At 36.0% G+C, this 20,576-nt stretch overlaps 1 protein-coding gene across 1 annotated transcript in view; it reads left to right on the forward strand.

Annotated features, from left to right (window-relative positions):
• The window catches only part of LOC107721388 (synapse differentiation-inducing gene protein 1-like), a 30,827-nt gene extending 10,471 nt beyond the window's left edge, over positions 1–20,356 (forward strand). Inside the window, exons 3-4 of the mRNA XM_016529389.1 lie at positions 12,951–13,088; positions 18,852–20,356. Coding sequence (XP_016384875.1) covers positions 12,951–13,088; positions 18,852–19,010 — 297 coding nt within the window. The 3' untranslated portion in view covers positions 19,011–20,356. The remainder of the gene's footprint in view (positions 1–12,950; positions 13,089–18,851) is intronic.
• The last annotated feature ends 220 nt before the right edge of the window (positions 20,357–20,576 follow it).

The raw sequence follows: 20,576 nt of genomic DNA on the forward strand, positions 1-20,576 counted from the left end.
CGCTTTACACTCATGTGGGGGGTCTCTCCTCAACCACCACCAGTGTGCAGCATCCACTTGGATGATACGACGGCAGCCACAGGACAACGGCACCAGTGCACTCACAACACACCAGCTACAGGTGGAGAGGAGAGAAAGTCATAGAGCCAATCAAGTGGTTGGGGATTATTAGGAGGCCATGATTGACAAGGGCCAGGGGGGCAATTTGGCCAGGACACCGGGGTTACACCCCTACTCTTTACGAGAAGTGCCATGGGATTTTTAATGACCACAGAGAGTCAGGACCTCGGTTTAACATCTCATCCGAAAGACGGATTAAATATCCAGTATTGGCCAATACCAGACAATTTTTCACAATATTTACTGCAAAATTATACAGATTTTCCCAAAAATCAGCACAGATGTGAATGAAAATAAACAAGTCTCCAGATTCCATCTGGGGCTGAGTTATGTCAAATAAAAGTCATTACAGTGAGCAAGTGTGAGATCAGAACGATTCATCTGAATGGCTAATGATTCATCAGGTTCACACAGTGTCTTTACATCTCATAATAGGATATTCATGAGCATCCTTTGAGAGATAATTCTACAGTGCATTAGTAATATCCCTGTGACATTGAGGCTTGTGTTTCTTCATTTGTATTCTATAGCTTTAAAATCCCTCTGTTCTTCCTCTGTGGCAATGATAAAGTGAACTCGGGAGTTTGCCTCTAGAGATACCTCTGTTGTTCCCATTCTTGTTCTTTATTCTGAGTGTTGTGAAATATATCTTGTGTGTAACAGAAAAGTGTGAACTGTGCCTTAGTTGTCCTCACTCTTGGAAAGCGCACACACATCTGTCAGAGCTTGTTTGAGGAGGGACTGACAGCAGATCTCATTTGGACGATTTCTTCTAGTGGAAAAGAGCCACTAATGGTCCTAGTGTTTTTGTTTAGAAGTGACAGGATGTTATGAAATTAGTATTTTATCTTCTTAAACCACAATTTGATGCCTTTAAAGCCAATTTAGTTCCTTCTCCTCCTCCTTTAATTATCCCTTAGAAAGAATGCACTGAGGACAAATTATCCAGTAAGTATTAAATAAGAAATTGTCACATCGCCTTGAATAGGGAAGTGTCGAAATGGCTAAATTGCAATTTTTTAAAAGATTCTCATCAGTGCATATTAACTTAAGAATCCTCAATGAGCCTCCTTTAAATGAAAAGATGATGATGATTATGTTGATGGATGGTTCATGCTCATTATCCCTGTTGTTTTTGATAAGCTAAACTTAAATGGTGTAGGAATCTTTATCTAGGCTATATGCAATCTTTTGCAAATCTCAAAATTAATATCCATTTTTCATACTGTGCATTATAATGTTAGGATGCCAAAATTCACTTTTTATATGTAAATGTAGGATCCATGTATAAACTGTACTGTCTGTAGTTTTAAACAAAAGGTGTTTCACCACTACAGACTGTTATAATAGTGGTATTTTTACTTAGAAAAAACAATATAGAATTTTAATATCCACCATTTACATATTATTGGCCTTAACATGAAAATAATGATCAGCTTATCAGTGTCGGGCAGAATTTTAATATTGGTGTATCCATAGTTATATTAATTGCATAAACTACTGAGCCACATGCTGTGACCAACAGAAAGCTGTGATGAGAAATGTCATTCAACATATAATAGAAATACAGATAGACGGATATTAAAATTCTGTCTGATACTAGGCAATGATTATTTTAATTTGACTAACGATGACTGATAAATTACACTAAAAACTAAAACTAAAACCATATGCAGATATGCATCTCGGTCCGTTGCTCAGTATACAGCATTAAATTAAGATAAATAAAGTTTGGTTCTACACCAGAAACACAAATATCTTTAATGCTTACAAGAATATCACATAATATAATTAGAGGTACAATTAGCATCAATCTACACTTGAAAATGTATGTAATTATTAATGTATTTGTTTAAAAGTCACTTTAAACCATCATCGAGTGCTTGTAATAACTTCTGATTGTGATCTATAGTTGATTTTGATTATAATAGGCAGACTCTTTGTATGTCATCAACATCCTTTATTGTTATAAAAATACCATGAGCTGCATACAAAACACATACAGAAAATATATTGTCATAATCATATGTCTATTTGCTTTCATATTGCTTGTGTAGAAAAATGTTTCACTCGTTTTTTTAAACACGGAAGATCTAGAGAGTTAACATGCTCTGACTCATAACACTCGCGCACGTGGAAGAAAACGGACACTCCAGATCACATAATTCCTCTGTTCTTCCTCTGTGGCAATGATAAAGTGAACTCGGGAGTTTGCCTCTAGAGATACCTCTGTTGTTCCCATTCTTGTTCTTTATTCTGAGTGTTGTGAAATATATCTTGTGTGTAACAGAAAAGTGTGAACTGTGCCTTAGTTGTCCTCACTCTTGGAAAGCGCACACACATCTGTCAGAGCTTGTTTGAGGAGGGACTGACAGCAGATCTCATTTGGACGATTTCTTCTAGTGGAAAAGAGCCACTAATGGTCCTAGTGTTTTTGTTTAGAAGTGACAGGATGTTATGAAATTAGTATTTTATCTTCTTAAACCACAATTTGATGCCTTTAAAGCCAATTTAGTTCCTTCTCCTCCTCCTTTAATTATCCCTTAGAAAGAATGCACTGAGGACAAATTATCCAGTAAGTATTAAATAAGAAATTGTCACATCGCCTTGAATAGGGAAGTGTCGAAATGGCTAAATTGCAATTTTTTAAAAGATTCTCATCAGTGCATATTAACTTAAGAATCCTCAATGAGCCTCCTTTAAATGAAAAGATGATGATGATTATGTTGATGGATGGTTCATGCTCATTATCCCTGTTGTTTTTGATAAGCTAAACTTAAATGGTGTAGGAATCTTTATCTAGGCTATATGCAATCTTTTGCAAATCTCAAAATTAATATCCATTTTTCATACTGTGCATTATAATGTTAGGATGCCAAAATTCACTTTTTATATGTAAATGTAGGATCCATGTATAAACTGTACTGTCTGTAGTTTTAAACAAAAGGTGTTTCACCACTACAGACTGTTATAATAGTGGTATTTTTACTTAGAAAAAACAATATAGAATTTTAATATCCACCATTTACATATTATTGGCCTTAACATGAAAATAATGATCAGCTTATCAGTGTCGGGCAGAATTTTAATATTGGTGTATCCATAGTTATATTAATTGCATAAACTACTGAGCCACATGCTGTGACCAACAGAAAGCTGTGATGAGAAATGTCATTCAACATATAATAGAAATACAGATAGACGGATATTAAAATTCTGTCTGATACTAGGCAATGATTATTTTAATTTGACTAACGATGACTGATAAATTACACTAAAAACTAAAACTAAAACCATATGCAGATATGCATCTCGGTCCGTTGCTCAGTATACAGCATTAAATTAAGATAAATAAAGTTTGGTTCTACACCAGAAACACAAATATCTTTAATGCTTACAAGAATATCACATAATATAATTAGAGGTACAATTAGCATCAAGCTACACTTGAAAATGTATGTAATTATTAATGTATTTGTTTAAAAGTCACTTTAAACCATCATCGAGTGCTTGTAATAACTTCTGATTGTGATCTATAGTTGATTTTGATTATAATAGGCAGACTCTTTGTATGTCATCAACATCCTTTATTGTTATAAAAATACCATGAGCTGCATACAAAACACATACAGAAAATCAATCATATGTCTATTTGCTTTCATATGTCATATGTAGAAAAAATGTTTCACTCGATTTTTTAAAACGATCAAAAATGGTCAAAAAGAGTCAATCCCATGTTGTCAGTCAAGTTGTCATTTAAAATCCAAACATCATTGGTAATGTTATTGTTTTAGTGATTATGCAAACAAAAAGTCATTTTATTTGTTGTTTGTTGATTTTTAAATATAAAACTTGGTGAAGTGATTTATGTGTCGGTACTTATTTAACATCTCCAGCACATTTTAACAATACCGTGATAATACCGATAACTATGATAATTTTGGTCACTATAATCGTGATAAGAAATTTTCATACCGTTACATCCCTAGTCTATATCTAATTTTGCCCTTCATGACAACTGTGAGGGGGGTGAATTTTTTTATAACTCATCCGTTTAAATTATATTAAGCCTTAAAGTTCTGCATAATTAAGGGCGTGGCCACTTGAGTGACAGGTGGATTGCCGCTGCTGACACTGCCATCAAGCTAGGTGGGCGTGGCTTCAGCAACCAGCTCCCGCCTTTTTGCCCATTTTCGATTATCCGGGAGTGACGAGCGGTGACGCGATGCCAAGATGGTGATGGCCCGCTCCGCCCACTTTGAGCTTCAAAAATGCTCTTCAGAAAACTACGGGTGACGTCACGGACACTACGTCCATGTTTTTATACAGTCTATGGTTGAAAGTCCTCTACTTTGGTGTTTTTACGCTCATGCTCAATAGAGTCTTCTGAGCTTTTAGCGCCACCGCGTCAACCTTTTGGGTAACAGCAGTTGCTCTGGCCACGTGATGTAATGCTCAAATCTTATTGGACGGCCCGTGTTTTCGCTTTGCGAAACTGAAAAGATTCATCGGACTCGTTCGAAAAAAAAAATACAAAAATTTGCATTTTCAGTGCACGAATGTTCGCAGTCTATGTGGATGCATCCATAGGAATCTGTTGTTTTTATTCCAGCGCGTCATCGCATCCGATATTCGTTTCGCTTTTTCGCGCTCAGTGTGGAAAGGCCTTAAGAGTGCACACGTGTCTTTGATGCAGCATACAGCGGTGTTGTGCATTGTTGATAGGAAAAGTATTTTCAAATGCATTCAAAATTCTGAATAATTTGTAATAAATAATTTTTCTCTGTATTTTGAAGTGCCCACGATAACAGTATCGTGCATGTTCATTATTGTGATATATCGCATTACCGAATACCGGCTCATGTCTATGTTGGATGACAGTAAAACTAATCTAAATGTAAACTGGGGAAAATGGGCATTAAAAAATTTAAATGTCTGAAAAAAAAAAACTTGGATATCAGGATACTTGGATACCATAACCGATATAGTATGAGCCTTACTGTGAAAATACCTTGTAACCTATCATAACCTATCATTAAGTATATGTTTTTAATATGATCAGTTATAGATGCCCTAAAGCTGGTTTGCTAATGATCTAATAGCTAGAGTCCCTTTGATGTTTGGCAATCTGTAGCACTGAACTTTCCAGTCAATAATATCATTAGTTTCTTTTGCCATCCATTTGATAACATCTGCCTTCGCACACCATCTGTGTTACTGTGCCGTCAAATGAATAATTGTCTTTCAGTTGTTAGTGCAGTCATTATACTTGGGCAAAGTTTTCAGAGTATGTGCGTGTGTCCAATTGGTCAAACTTTGTTCAAATGAGAGGAAACAGCTGATAAAACATCCAAAAAACTGTTTCTCTCCTAAATTTTATTCCTTGTAGAAAACAGAACTGAAACTTTTCTCTTCTGAGGGCTGTTTACCACCAAGAGCCATAGAGACACGTTTCTGTCGCAGTTGTGGAGATGTTTGAATTTCATTTATTATGCATAGAAAACTTTTGCTCTGATGATTGACTGTGAAAAAGCAAAAAAGGCTGCATTGGGTTTTCTGTGTACAGTTGTATACTGTCAAACGGTCTTAATTTCTCTCTTTCCGCCTTGCAAACAAACTCTCACAGTTGAAATGTGGCCTCACAAATATGTCCTTTCTGACAGAAAGAAAGACGAATAAGTTCTTCAACCTCTAATCATATTCCACTGAAGCTTTGATGCACCTGCAGTTTCCAGAGTGCTGTATGCCAGTCTCGAGATGAATCTCAGGGCCATGTCAAAACATCAGCTGCTTATGTGGTTTTATATAAAGCTACTAAAAGACATGCGATAAAGCAGCCTTCAGGGAGCAAGCTAAAATCAAAAGGCTAAAATTTCTTTGCAAATATAATTTTGAAAACATCATAATGTGAATATAAGTTTGAGATTTTCAGATTTAGCTTGGTATCAGTTTTAAAAAATGTGAAAAGCATCATTAATCATCATTAAAATCAGGTTTCCACAGTATCAGAACCAAGCACAACCATTACATTAGCTATGTTTCCATCCAAAGTTACGAATTAAACTTAAGTGCAAAATTGGAATATTACATTTGCGAATAAAGCATAGTTTCAATCCAGTGAGTTGAAGAGAACAAAATCGTCACTTCCTGATTAACTTGTGCTAAATATCATGAAGAAAAATTTTATTTGCTGCAGTACAGGAGAAGGCACTGCATATAATATTTTTTGTATACAATAAATTACGAGCTTCAGAGCGCGTAGACGAAACGCGGTCATGTTATCTTATTTTCGGGGCCTGCTGTTTAGGAACACAGTTCTGGGAGTTAATTATAATGAAGCACTTTTACGAGACTTTGCTTAAGCATTTTAGAATGACAAAACTAGCTTTTCAGATGCTGTGAAATGAGATTGGTCTGTTGGTTGGTCCAGTTTAAGTCCAGTCAAAGTCACATGTCTTTTTGATGCGCATTAAGGAATTTATTCGGTAAAAGTGTCTCCATCGTAGTATATGTGCATGTTTTCTTACCGGATAAGAAATTTATCCTTCTTAGTTGAGCGCATACGTTTTTATTGTGCATTATTAGAATTTATGCACATCTTGGCGTTTCCATCCAGCGTTTTTTATGCGATATTCCAAAATGCGCATGAAAATAGGTGGATGGAAACACAGCTATTGAACGACTAATGGTGTTTCTCTTACACTCCTCTGTAGTCTAAATGAAAAGCTCTGGCACCAGGCAATTAATTAGTATTTAAATTATTAAGACCCAAAGAACTCTGTCAACACTAACCCATTCTTAATCTCATTACTGCTACATTGTGGACGAGAGGGTACGCTGAGTTCCCAGGTGATCAAAGGCTATTTACACAGACTGAAGATAAATGAGCTTGCTGTGCATTCCACAGAAAATTAATTTATCATAACTGTTGATGGATAGGTTAGCAAGAGTAAACATCGCAAAATGTATTACTTTACTAATGTATCTCAGTTATGAGGTTGCAAATATCAATTACAAGAGTTTATCCCAGACTTCTGTATCGAGCCCAAGTACCCATAAATTACTACTACAGCCTTGAGCTTTTTAAAATAATTTTCTTTAAGCCTCTATCAACAAGCATTTGCCATCAAACATCAGGTAAATCAGTGGATCCTGGAAGAGAAAAGTAATGCATTTGGAAATATGGTTTGGAAAATATATGGCACATAATTATTATTCTTTTCTCCGCATGTCAGCCTGATTATTTGCTCAGAGATTGAGAATCCCACTGTGGTCCTTGAACACAGGTCATGCCATATGTAAGTGTGGTGGGGTCTATAAATCAGCCAGGCTTATTAACAGCTCACTAAGTCAGTATTTTTTATTTGTCTGGTGTGCGCTAGACGTTAATCAAACCCCCTGATGAATTATATCCTCATGACCTGCTGCTGAAATGCTGCCAGCACCTGGTATGACACAACTTAACTACTCTCTACCACGAGCCAACTGCTTATAATCTCTGAACAGTCCCATTAAAAATGTATGCGGCTGTTTTCAACGACGCTTTGACACCTGCCGGGACACCTATTTTCATGCGCACAGGGACAATGACCTCCCGACGATATCGCTGATGCAGTTACTTGCCCCTTTGTTGGGATATAATTGCCTCGGAGAGCTTTTCACCTGACAGCTCTTTTATTCCATGGCCCACCTCTTCCCGCTCCCTCCCCCAACACCTTTCCATCAGTTTACCGGTTGCTGTTTAGATCGCCTCATTCACTTTCCATCCTCAACATCAATTTCTATTTGTGCGGCTCTCCCTGCAGACTGCTCGAAGTCAGACAGATGTGAAGGGAGACTGCACCAAAGGAAGAATTCATAAATTCTATGTTTGTGCAGTTCGGAATAAAACTGCACGAGTTGCGTTTTGCTTTATGAAAGGGCAAAGACCAAGCCTGAACTAATTTCAGTTTAGTCTCATGGCGAAAAGTCTGGTCCTCATTGCACCTTATTGTGGCCAAGAACAATCTATTTGGACAGAAGTCTGCCTGAATTCAGAAAACAAAACAGAATGTTCAGTTTTGTTCATGGATATCCAGTTCATTTGAAACCTCAAACAAAAATCTGATGCCATTAGCCTTGCAAACTTTGGCAAATACAAGAGTTCTTTATCAAAAGTGCTCATTATATAAACCTGCTAGCTTCTGAACACAACTTCAGCGGACTTATTAAAAAAGTAATTGGACATCACTCCGACATAACGGCCACAAACAACAATTATCTATGTCCAAGCACTTTGGAATAAGAATGGATACAGATGTTGCTGATGCTATGACAGTAAAAGGAATGCTAAATGGTATCGCAAATGTAGAGGTTTTCTTTAGTTATAGTGCCCCCTAGCATTGGAAAATAACCGGTTTATATCTTTAAAATGATTTGCAGAATTGTCAAACTTTTTGTCATGAGGGTTTTTACATGATATGAATCAAATTAAAAACATTATATGTCTATGGAAATTTAATAAAAATATACACACTACCGTTCAAATGTTTGGGGGCAGAAATATTTTATTTTGAAAGAAATTCAAACTTTTCATCAAGGATGCATTCAATTCAATTAATTTATTACATTATAAAAGAGTTCCATTTCAAATAAATGCTTTTCTGTTGAACTGAAAACTGGAGTGATGGCTGTTGGAAAATTTAGCTTTGCCATCACAGAAATAAATCACATTTTTAATAAATTAAAATAGAAACAGTTACTTTAAAATGTTATAATATTTCAAAATATTACAGTTTTTACTGTTTTTTGTTTGTTTGTTTGTTTTTGGTGAGCATAAGGGACTTTTGAAAACATTCTTAAAAATCTTACCAACCCCAAACTTCTGAACAGTATAAAAGAATAACCCGTACAAAAACAATAGGTTTCCTGCACCTTTAGCGTATAGACCTCAACACACACCCAGCAAATCAGATCAAAAGTGTGGATTTCAGTCAGAGCTTGCCATTTTTGTGTGCAATATGCATCAGATGGTCAGTGATCAGGCTATGGGAGGTCTGCGGGCATGCCATCTGAGGATAATTTCAGTTTGACATGAAACAATATTACTCCTATTACATTGCAATGAAAACGTGTCGGACGGAGTAACTGGAATTTGGATAGATTTGATTAAGCAGCTAATTACAAATGTGTATGGATTCAATTTCCTCTGCGCCAAAGGAGGGCACTCATCCAGAGCCCTCACACATGACACACACATAATAAGTTTGAAAGCGTTGACATCGATCACCTTGAAAACGAGATGAAGTTCTATTAGCTGAGCACTGGATCGCAAAAGAACAGAAAAGACAGAAACGGGGAGAAGGACAGGGTTCATCGTGCTCATGCTGGGGGCGGCATTTTGGTAACATAAATTACACGCTTTCCTTCCTGTGCCTCCTGCCACCCTGAAAGGATAAAACCATCTATTAATCTGTCATTACCTGTCAGGAAACTGGCAGGCAGTGACAGCATCTGCCGTCAACCCCCGCCCACCCTCTTTCAGGAGAGGCACCTGAGAGGTAGAAGGTGGGCTTATCGGGGGCCAAGCTGTGGGACTCGGGCTCTGGGGCTTAACCATTTGACACTGCTGCCAGATTACTCACATTCAGGTTAGATCACTAATAACATAATGCACAAATTTCATGCCTTTCAGCTGAAAGCAGAGATGATCAGATTGTTTTTGGCTTATCTGTTTTTATTCCATTTTTTGGATAGTTCAATGCATTAGGCATTTGAATCCATGCAGGATACTGAAAAAAAAATCGTTTGTACATTTTCTGTCATTTTTAAACATGTTGAAAAAATGTCAGGTACTGTCAGTTTGAATTTTTTAAGCATATACAGATAAACAAGCTAAAAAAAGTGTGTTGTCATTTGATTCATCTGGTCATAAACACTTCTGTACGGTTATCAAGTGTATAGACTTCCAATTAGTGCATGGGTTATCAGAACTCACACCACGTTTGCCTGGCATAACTTTCTATAATATGTCACCAATAGTAAGATAGCATAGTTAAAACTAAAAACCCCAATTCAAACTAGGGCTGCACGATTAATCGAATGCGATTGTCATGCGCATTTTGTTAAAAAAGCCGGTTCTGTAATCAGCAGGAAATCATCATCACATGCTTTCAGATGGAGCAGAATTTACTACACATAGCCGTAGTTCACTGACAAGTTACTCAAAAAAATTGTTCACGCTAATGACAGCTGTTTGCATAGCTTCTCAGTGAACTACGGCTCTGTGAAGTAAATGCTGCTCCATCTGAAAGCATGTGAAAATACCATATTTAATAACATATTTTTACTCCAAACTCACTTCATAACGTCAGTCGAGTGTTTGAAATAAATCCTTCTGTGAGATGATGTGGCTTCTTACACAGAATAAGGCACGCAACATATTTCATAGTATTTAAGCAGTGATAAAGGCATTGCATTATAAATATATATATATATATATATAGTCACGCTGAATCAATAAAAGCAGTTAAATCTTCTGTAGCGATAGGCATTTTCTGGGTTTCTTCTGCGAGGCGTATTTGGAGTTTCAGCGCGAGAGCGCCCTCTGGCCTTTGGATGGAGATTTACTGCTGATCACAGAACTGTGCTTCACTGAAAGATACGCATGACAATCGCAGCTTCTGTCGAATCGCGATCTCGATTCCATTTCGATTTATCGTGCAGCCCTAATTCAAACACACCTAAACCACACCTAATGACTTCTGTTTCAAATTCTGAACTTTCGATTCATCAAAGAATCCTGAAAAAAAGTGTTTCACAGTTTCTGCAAAATTAAGCAGCACAAGTGTCTTCAACTTCGATAATAATGGTAAGAAGAAGAAATGTTTCTTAAGAACTAAATCAGCATTTTAGAATCATTTCTGAAGGATCTTGTGACAGAAGACTGGCTGATTACAATTCAGCTTTGACATAACAGGAAAAAAAATTACATTTCAAAATTATTATTCTAAACTATTTTACTATATTATTAATCAAATAAATGCAGCATTGGTGAGCATAAAAGATTTTATAATTTTTTTTAATTACCTTACCTACCATAAACTTACGAACTGCATTATATAGCCAATATATACACAATATCAATTAATACTAATAAAAAAACAACAAATAATATTCCCTAGTTAACACTAGTTATTGTACCAATATACTGTGCATCCCTATAGTCACTATCATTTGTTTATTGCTGCAGAGATGATCTACAGTTTCAGAAAAGTATGCCACATCCTCCAAAACCTAGCACTCCATACCAACCCACAACAAAAGGAGTTGCACTGTGCAAATTGCTTTCAGCACTGATTTTGTGGGTGCGTTTGCAGAGTTATGTGATAATGCCACTATTTTGCAAAGTGAATCAGGTGCTAAAACTATGCATATAAACGATGCTATCAACTGGCGCAGTTCATTCGCAAGTTCCCCCGCATTGTTTCACTTTAAAGAACTAAACTGCTCGTCCACAGAACACAGCAGACTGACTAACAAATGCCCAATTAAATATTTATATCCTCTTATGTAACGTCAAGGTTTGGTTATAAGCAATGAGAAAAAGTGTAGGTGTGACGATTCGTTATATGGACTGATATTTGTCAGATATCTTTAGTATGAATGACAAGGAAATGTCAGTTTCCTCAGTTTCTGAAACAAAAACACAAAACAGTATTTTGGCTTTTGCCAAGAGATGTACCAGACTATATAGCAGAAAACATGACAATATCCATGTGCACAAGCCACTTCACCCCCTCCTTACGGAGAAATCCAATCTAACATCTCATGTTATTTTATAGAGAGGTAGGCCTATTATTTTCACAGATAAAACCCCAGTGACAGAGCTATCCTTCACCACTGATGATTGCAGCTTATTGCTGTGAATCAGTACAGAAATATTTTCCTAAGAGCTTTCCTCTTGGCACACTCTTCACGAGGCTGCGGTATTTTTAGTTACTCAAGTGAATCACTAGAATCAAAGGAGAGAACTGGCAAACAATGAAAACTTCACAAAATGTTGTGGAAATGCTGCACAGATTCAATGCAAGCTTTGTGAACAACGTGTAGGTTAATGTTGATTATCACAGAAAATTATTTGTGATAATTTGTGATAATTAAATAAAAAGAAAGGACAAAGAAAAATGGAAAGGAAAAAAAAAAAGAAATCTGGGCCAGCAAAGTACTGGGGGTTTCAAATGTGTTCAAAATGTGAAGACAATTTTATATTTTTTTTAATATATTTTATTTTTCATAATTTTTAGTACACTAGGCCTCAAAGGTTTAGGGCCAGTAAGTTTTTTTTTAAAGAAATATACTGTATATGTTTTTATTTGGCGAAATTAATGACTTTTACATTTTTACAAAAAATAATATTTATAATAAATGCTGTTCTTTTAAACTTTGTATTCAACGAAAAAAACACTGTTTCCAGAAAAAAGTTATTTAGACGCACAACTGTTTTTATCATTTATAATAATAATACGTTTCCTGAGCAGTAAATCAGCATATTAGAATGATTTCTGAAGGATCATTTGACACTGAAGACTGGAGTAATGGCTGCTGACAATTCAGCTTTGCCATCACAGGAATAAATATATTAAAAAGAAAACAGCTATTTAAAATTTTAATAATATTTCACAGTATTACTGTTTTTAGTGTATTTTTGATTTCTTGGAGATCATTTTTGTTCAAAAACATTAAAAAACCTTACTCCACATTTCCAACAATCCTGTAATCCAGACTATAAATGCATCACTTGAAAAAAAGTGACCAAATTGAAATAATTTGTATCTTCTCTCTCGTTATAGACAGATTGCTCCAGCGACAGTGAGAGCGAGGACAACTTCATCGTCATCCCTCCTCGTGATCACCTGGGCCTCGCTATCTTCTCCATGCTCTGTTGCTTTTGGCCTCTGGGCATTGCTGCTTTCTACTTTTCTCAGGGGGTAAGTGCAGAGCCCACCAACCAAATCCACAGCCTAACCATTAAGCCTGCTAAGAATCTGCTATAACACAAGAGACAGACAAGATGAATTCTTCAACACTTTTTCACCTGTGCCCTGCAAACAAGCCTGTAGTCTCATGAGAGAAAGAGTTTGTGATCTCTTTCAGCTCCCTCTAATAATACAGAACAGGTGCCTCATTATAATACCCATCATACGAACAAACAGCTCTCCTTTGTGTGACTGTTAAATTATCATGCACTTCTCTAATATAAACAGTATAAACATGAATCCACAGATCAGATTGGTGTGACGAGCATGGGCCATGTTTTCAGCTCCATTTTCACATTCAAAGCAATAGATATCTATTTTTCTACTTTGTAATGAGCCTTTTTATTCTTAGCTATGGTTTAGTCTGTGGTAGACACGGCCAAAGTGAATTATTTTGTCAGGAGCTAAGTGAATTCTCCCAGAGTAATTATAATGATGGTGGAGTTGTTCAGTGAAGGTTCTCCAGAATGCAACTTCAGTGTGTGTGTGTGTGTGTGTGTGTGTGTGTGTGAGGAGGATGGAAATGAGATCTGCTGAAAATGTGAATGTTTTTGTCCTGTCTCCTGGCTGGGAATATTCCTCCGAGAACATACTGAACGGATTTTCTCACCTTCCCCACGGCACAGGGTTGAATGTTCATGAGGAATGTCGCCAACCATTTGCCTTCAACTCCTCCTTCCTCTCAGCATCTACCTCTGTCTCACTCCTACAGACTGAGAAAGTGACTTTGTCTTCATTTTATAAGTAATTAAGCACTTGGAATTGTATAGGACTTTGAAGATGTTGATATAAATATCAGTATTAGTTCTACAAAAGGCCATTACACATACAGTAGCTGTAGAATGTAGGGCAATGTAGAAATTATCTGGATAGTTTTCAGTTTTTTGGTTATATTCGATCACAAACTTTATTTATAATCTTAAATGGCTGAAAGTGGTGATTTGAAAAGGTAAAATGATCCATCATTCTGTTAGAACTTTATCAAAATTTAAATTAAATTTAGAAGCACCAATATAACAACTGCATAGAAATCAAAGCGATAGATAGATAGATAGATAGATAGATCGATAGATAAATGTATTAATTAATTGAAACTGACAGTTTAAGTAATGAATTGTAATGTACTAGGGCTGCAAGATTATGACAAAAATCATAATTTTCAATTATTCCCTTGAAATTGTAATTGCGATTATTAATTACGATTATCACAATTTAAACAAGCTGAAAACACTCTAACTGAAAAACTTTTATTGCTTTTCTATAGTACTAAGCCTCAAATGTCATATATACATTGGTTTGGTTTCTTCTTTAAATAATTTAAAAAATATATATATATGGTATTATAATGTTATATTAAAACTAGGGATGTCAACGATTAATCGGTGATCGATTAATTGACGATAAGAGGTGCAATCGATTAAAGCTATCATGGTCGATTAAGTCGTTTAATTTTGGGCTGCGTGCGGCTCATGCGCAAAACACGTGCGAGCGGCTGTGAGTGACGGTGACGGTATATAAATGCATCATCATTCACTCATAATGTACAAATTAAGCTTTTAATGTGATTTAAACTTTAAAAGTACACGACGATCGATCATGGAAATGATCGAAAATTGACATCCCTAATTAAAACTAAAATTAAAACAATGGAAAAACTCTTACGATTAGTGGTCGACCGATATATCGCCAAGGCCGATATATCGGCCGATATTTGGCATTTTTCAAATATCGGCATCGGCCGATAAAAGTTTTTCTGCTTGGCCGATGCGTTCGAGTCACACAGTGCTCACATTCTCCCTCTTGTTCGCCATCATCGTTAACAGTTCTGTCTAATACGGATAGAAGCCTGTCTAATAAACCGATAGCACTGTTAAACAAAGGAATTAAAATGTATACAAAGTATTATAAAGATTGCTTTTATATTATTAGTAATAGAAAGGCAAACATTATAATACTTTCTCGTTTGCCGTCAGCATTCAGCAAATACACATTTACATCATTTAAACAAATTTTTGAATGGCTAATGAAAATTTTATTTCACAAACCTTGCTAACTTAGTCGAATCCAGTTGTGAGATCTTGTGAAGTGTGCATGTGACCTGCATGATCGTGTGTTCTCTGCGTGACTTTTGGTCCGTGCAAATCGAATGCTTTAAACATTACATACGTGATTTCAAATTATGCTACGCTTTATGCATTTGCCCACTGTCATATTCATGTCATTTTCACTGTGTGCTGTATGTAAAATGAGTGTTACCTTGACTTTATTTGAAAAAATATGATTCCCAATGCACGCAAACTTCCCAGAACACTGAGTGCTGTTGGTTACAGTGTTTACTTCCTTTTTAATTATATTTTTATTAAATATTTATTTGTGAAAAATACTTTGTCATCTAAAGTATAAGTAGCCTATATTTATTTTACAAATTTATTTTTTAATCCATTTTCAAATTATTTCAAATTTCTTAAATATTAATTAAAATAAATACAATTATATCGGCTTTATATCGTACCCTGCTTTCCAAGATATTGGCATCGGCTGTCAAAAAAACAATATCGGTCGACCACTACTTACGATAACCTGTAGAAAGAAAAAAACACATCTTAAGCACGCAGAATAACATAAGTGGATTATTTGCCGCTTTGAACGATTACGTAATTGTGGCATCCGTAATTGTAATCACGATTAGAAATTCGATTAATTGTGCAGCCCTATAATGTACAGTATGAAAAATGCATATTTATTTGTGTTATTCAATTACTGTTATTAGGTTAAGTAAGCATTATTTAACAGCAAAGGTAATATAATTATACAAATAAAGGAGCAGCATATCCTATATTGACTGATATTGAAAAACTGAAAGTATATGTGACCCTGGACCACAAAACCAGTCATAAGGGTCAATTTTTCAAAATTGAGATTTATACATAATCTGAAAGCTAAATAAATAAGCTTTCCATTGATGTATGGTTTGTTATGATAGGACAATTTGGCCAAGATACAACTATTTGAAATTCGGGAATCTGAGGGTGCAAAAAAATCAAAATACTGAGAAAATCACCTTTAAAGTTGTCCAAATTAAGTTCTTAGCAATGCATATTACTAATCATATATTTACAGTAGGAAATTTATAAAATATCTTCATGGAACATGATCTTTACTTAATATCCTAATGATTTTTGGCATAAAAGCAAAATCAATAATTTTGACCCATACAATGTATTTTTGGCTATTGTTACAAATATACCCCAGCGACTTAAGACTGGTTTTGTGGTCCAGTGTCACATATAACATAACTTAAAATATAATAAAAATATAAATAATATAAAAATTGATCATGAAACTAATCTAATGACACACACCTGCAAATACATTGAAAATATGTAATAAATCTTCCAACCTTACTGGAAAAGTTTGTAAAAGTAGCTGCGTCTTCAAATTTAAAGATAAAAACAAATGTGCAGAAAGATGTTAACATGGCAACTCAACTGGTGTACCAGCACTGGTGTGTCCAAACAACCCATTATTGACCGTCACAAAGCGTAGGAGTGAAAATCAATAATGTTTTCCCTGGACTACAGGGTCAGATGCAGTGACAAAGAGAGCAAGACGCCCCCCACAGCAGCAGATATGTGTGACTGGCAACTCTTTCCACTTTTCTCATGAGGATACTAAAATAGACAGCAGATTCCAAAGGGTCATGACACAATCACACAAAGCGATTGTTCAAAGCATGTTTGCTTGCTTACAAGTAGCGGACACCATGCTGTGGGGAAATAATACAACGTTGTGCATAATAGAGTGGGTTTAGTTATCTGCACGTTCTTCAAAAATTCACCCCGTTAAATCATGCAGCCCTTGAGCCATGTTCTTGGTAAATGAGCATCATAGTAGAACTTAATTATTCATTTGAACGAGGAAATGGATTGATTAAACTATTACATGGGCCTCCATAGGCCTCGCTATTAAAGAAATTAAGGCAGTGTGATGTTCGCTTTTTAAGCCTAATAGCTCTCAGCACAGCGTACTTCCAGCATGGGGTTAAATGGAAACAGCAAACATTATATAAGGCCATTCATTGGCGTTTCAAGTAACATGTCATTTTTTTAAAATGCACAGGGGGTAATAGTACAAGACTGAGTGAATTTGAACGAGGAAATGGATTGATTAAACTATTACATGGGGCTCCATAGGCCTCGCTATTAAAGAAATTAAGGCAGTGTGATGTTCCCTTTTTAAGCCTAATAGCTCTCAGCACAGCGTACTTCCAGCATGGGGTTAAATGGAAACAGCAAACATTATATAAGGCCATTCATTGGCGTTTCAAGTAACATGTCATTTTTTTAAAATGCACAGGGGGTAATAGTACAAGACTGAGTGATTTACTCTACAAAGCAACTGTGTTGCTATTTACAGAGAGAATTGCAACAGCTGCATCATGAGCAAAATTGTATTTTCTTCTGATCTCTGTATCACATTTGGCTCATCCCTCCTGACACCAATGTTTATAACAAGAAAGAAACAATGCGAGAAGTTAGTTGACAAACACAACATCTGTGCAATGCCGGCTACCGCTTTCCCTCGCATCTCTGCTGCATCACTGATCATGACGGAAACCTCAAAGGTATTTTTTAGGACATTTTACAAGGTGAAAGCAGCAGGGACAAAGCAAATGACAATTATAACAAAAACACAAATATCAAGTTTTCCCAGTGGAAAAAGCAAAGATCTTTAAAGAAGTAAGTGCATAAACAGTACAACTGCTTTATATTTACTGAAGCTGCACCTAACAATTTTTAAAGGATATTTGTTCAATTTGCAAGTTGGCCATCATAAGTCAAATATTTCTGAACAATGCTCACTCACTGGGTTAGACTTGTTTTTTTTTTTCCATTCTCTTTTAATACAACCCAAATTTGGAAACAATAACAATAATAATAACAACAATATAATTTCAGCGTTGTTGCTAGGGTGGTTGTTTTCTACATTTTAGTGGATCATTTTAAAATTAGAATCTTTCAATTTTAAACATTTTCTAATGCTAAAAATAGGTAAAATGCTAAAAAAGCTAAAAATGTATTACATGGTTAAAGGTATATAAAGGTCTTTTTTATTCTTCATTTATATTCTGAGGTGATATTCTTAATAAATGTAGTCTAAACCCCAAAAAGGCAAAAGGCAAATTCTGTAGCAGTTCATTGTTTCATCTACAAAAGCGCAACTAAAGATGAACAAAGACATTTAAAAAAAAATAATAATAATCCACGTCATATAAGCATGACTTTTTATGGCCTTACATTTTTGAAAAGTGAATTGAATACATTTTAATGCTTTTTAAGAGTCCACGGACAACCTGCTTACTGAATGTGTCCAGAATTTTGCTTTATTTTCTGTTCTAGATGCGTTCAGCCCATCAGAAATGTGGCCATTCACATTGCTTCCTAAAAGGCTGCTTTAATTTTTTATACATTCAAAAAGGTACTTTTCTTTGTGACACTGCCCTTTAAAGTGGGTCGAATGGATTTTTTAAATGTCGTAAAAGCGTATGATGTTTGTCTCGGCGCTGTGCGTAAGAACATTTTGGATATTCCATTCAGCCCTTAGCATCATCAAGGAAGCACTATATAGTTCAATGCAATTTACCCTTGAATGGAAAGCAGGTCAATGTATCCTTTGATCTTGCTTCTTTCTCACCACTCCCTTTCTTTGTTCCAGACCAGCAAAGCCGTAACCAAGGGAGACTTCCCATTGGCTAGCATCGCATCTAGACGAGCCTTGTTCCTAGCCGCTCTCTCCATCACCATTGGGACGGGGGTCTACGTGGGCGTAGTGGTGGCCCTCATTGCGTATCTGTCCAAACCAGGCCACATTTAGCACAGCCAGAGGAGGACTACAGAACTCCACGATACTACACAACCACCTCTGAACGTCTTTTTCTAAATGTCTCATTCTCATCCCTCCCCGTGGACTGCCTGTCCACCCAAATGAGAGAAAGGGTGGAACCAGAAGAGGATGAACCAGAAGAACTGGGGACTTTATCACCTCAGTCATAATATATAATGTAAGCTTCACCTTGTGTCACACCACACTGGATAAAACTTAACTAAGTCTGAGAGCAGTTCAGGTGAAGAATATAAACTACTGACAAATAAGCAATCCAATTAACCAAAAGGGAAGCTATTCCAAAGGACACATGTAAGGATCAAATGGGACTAAGTGCCCTTGGATTTGTTTTTCCCTTTCCAACTGTGCTTCGTTCCGAACCTTAAAGAGAAGTCAAACCGCTCTTCGTTTCTCTCTCTCATTACTTACTTACTCCGTTAAACCCTGTATATGCGTGTGGCCCAATTAAACCAGCACTGCTGAATATACCAACTGCAGTCTGTGAGCGCCATTAAAAAGGACAGAATCTTGTCCAAAATAACACAGCTTTGTATGTTATAAGCAGCGAATGTGGAGTTCATACACAAACTTAAATGCTTATCATCACGATCAAGAAATAACTATCAAAGACAATGCAGTCCACATCTATGAATTGAAATTCATCTGTGAAATTCAGCACCACTTATACACAACATGTATGTCGTCCCCACTTGTTTAGGGCTCTATGCTTTGTGTTGTAAATTCTTTGTATTTTGTTTTGTCCGAAGTCCAAATCTTCGTTTTGACCCAACATAGGCTGCAAGAGTTATGTGATGTAGAAGAAAAAGATAACAAGGAAAACAATTGTTTATTTTATATTTGTAAGGATTTGCTTGGCTTAACCGATTCTCTTTTACTCCCAGATGTCTGAACTGAATATAAATGAAATGGTACACGTGGATGGTATGGCGATGTGTCCTTTCACTCCCCAAATGCATCACTTAATGTCTCATGATTAAAAAAAAATCTTGAGAGTTGGCAAAACTCAAGACAGATGGTTAAAAAATGTACTATATACTTTCCTCAAATCCTAAAATGGATGTTTGAACAAAAAGGCAGGTTTTGTTTTCAGGTGAAAGGGACTCAGATTGAATCGATTAATAATGTATTGGATGTCTCGAAGCTCGCAGGCATGAGAACGAACTCACGGGGGATGTTGAGTTAAAGGTCGACTAGTCTATTTCAACAACAATGGAGACTGAATCTGGTGTAGTCATCCGCATAAGAACTTCAAAACATGAAAACTATGGGTTCTCTGGTGGCTAAATAGTGATTCGGGGCTTGACTTGAATTCCTATGGTACAATGAAATTGGCCACATATTGCTTCCAATGGTGATTTGAAATACCCAATAGCAATGAATACCCTGATTCTACACAAGTTTACATATTTACAGTAGGGCTGCACAATTAATCACATTTTTAATCGCAATTACAATTATGGATGCCACAATTATGTAATCGTTCAAAGCAGCAATTAATCGTTCAAAGTCCACTTATGTTATTCTGCATGCTTAAGA

The sequence above is a fragment of the Sinocyclocheilus rhinocerous genome, unplaced genomic scaffold (genome assembly GCF_001515625.1).
Source record: "Sinocyclocheilus rhinocerous isolate Xijiao unplaced genomic scaffold, SAMN03320098_v1.1 scaffold271, whole genome shotgun sequence".
NCBI lineage: Eukaryota > Metazoa > Chordata > Actinopteri > Cypriniformes > Cyprinidae > Sinocyclocheilus > Sinocyclocheilus rhinocerous.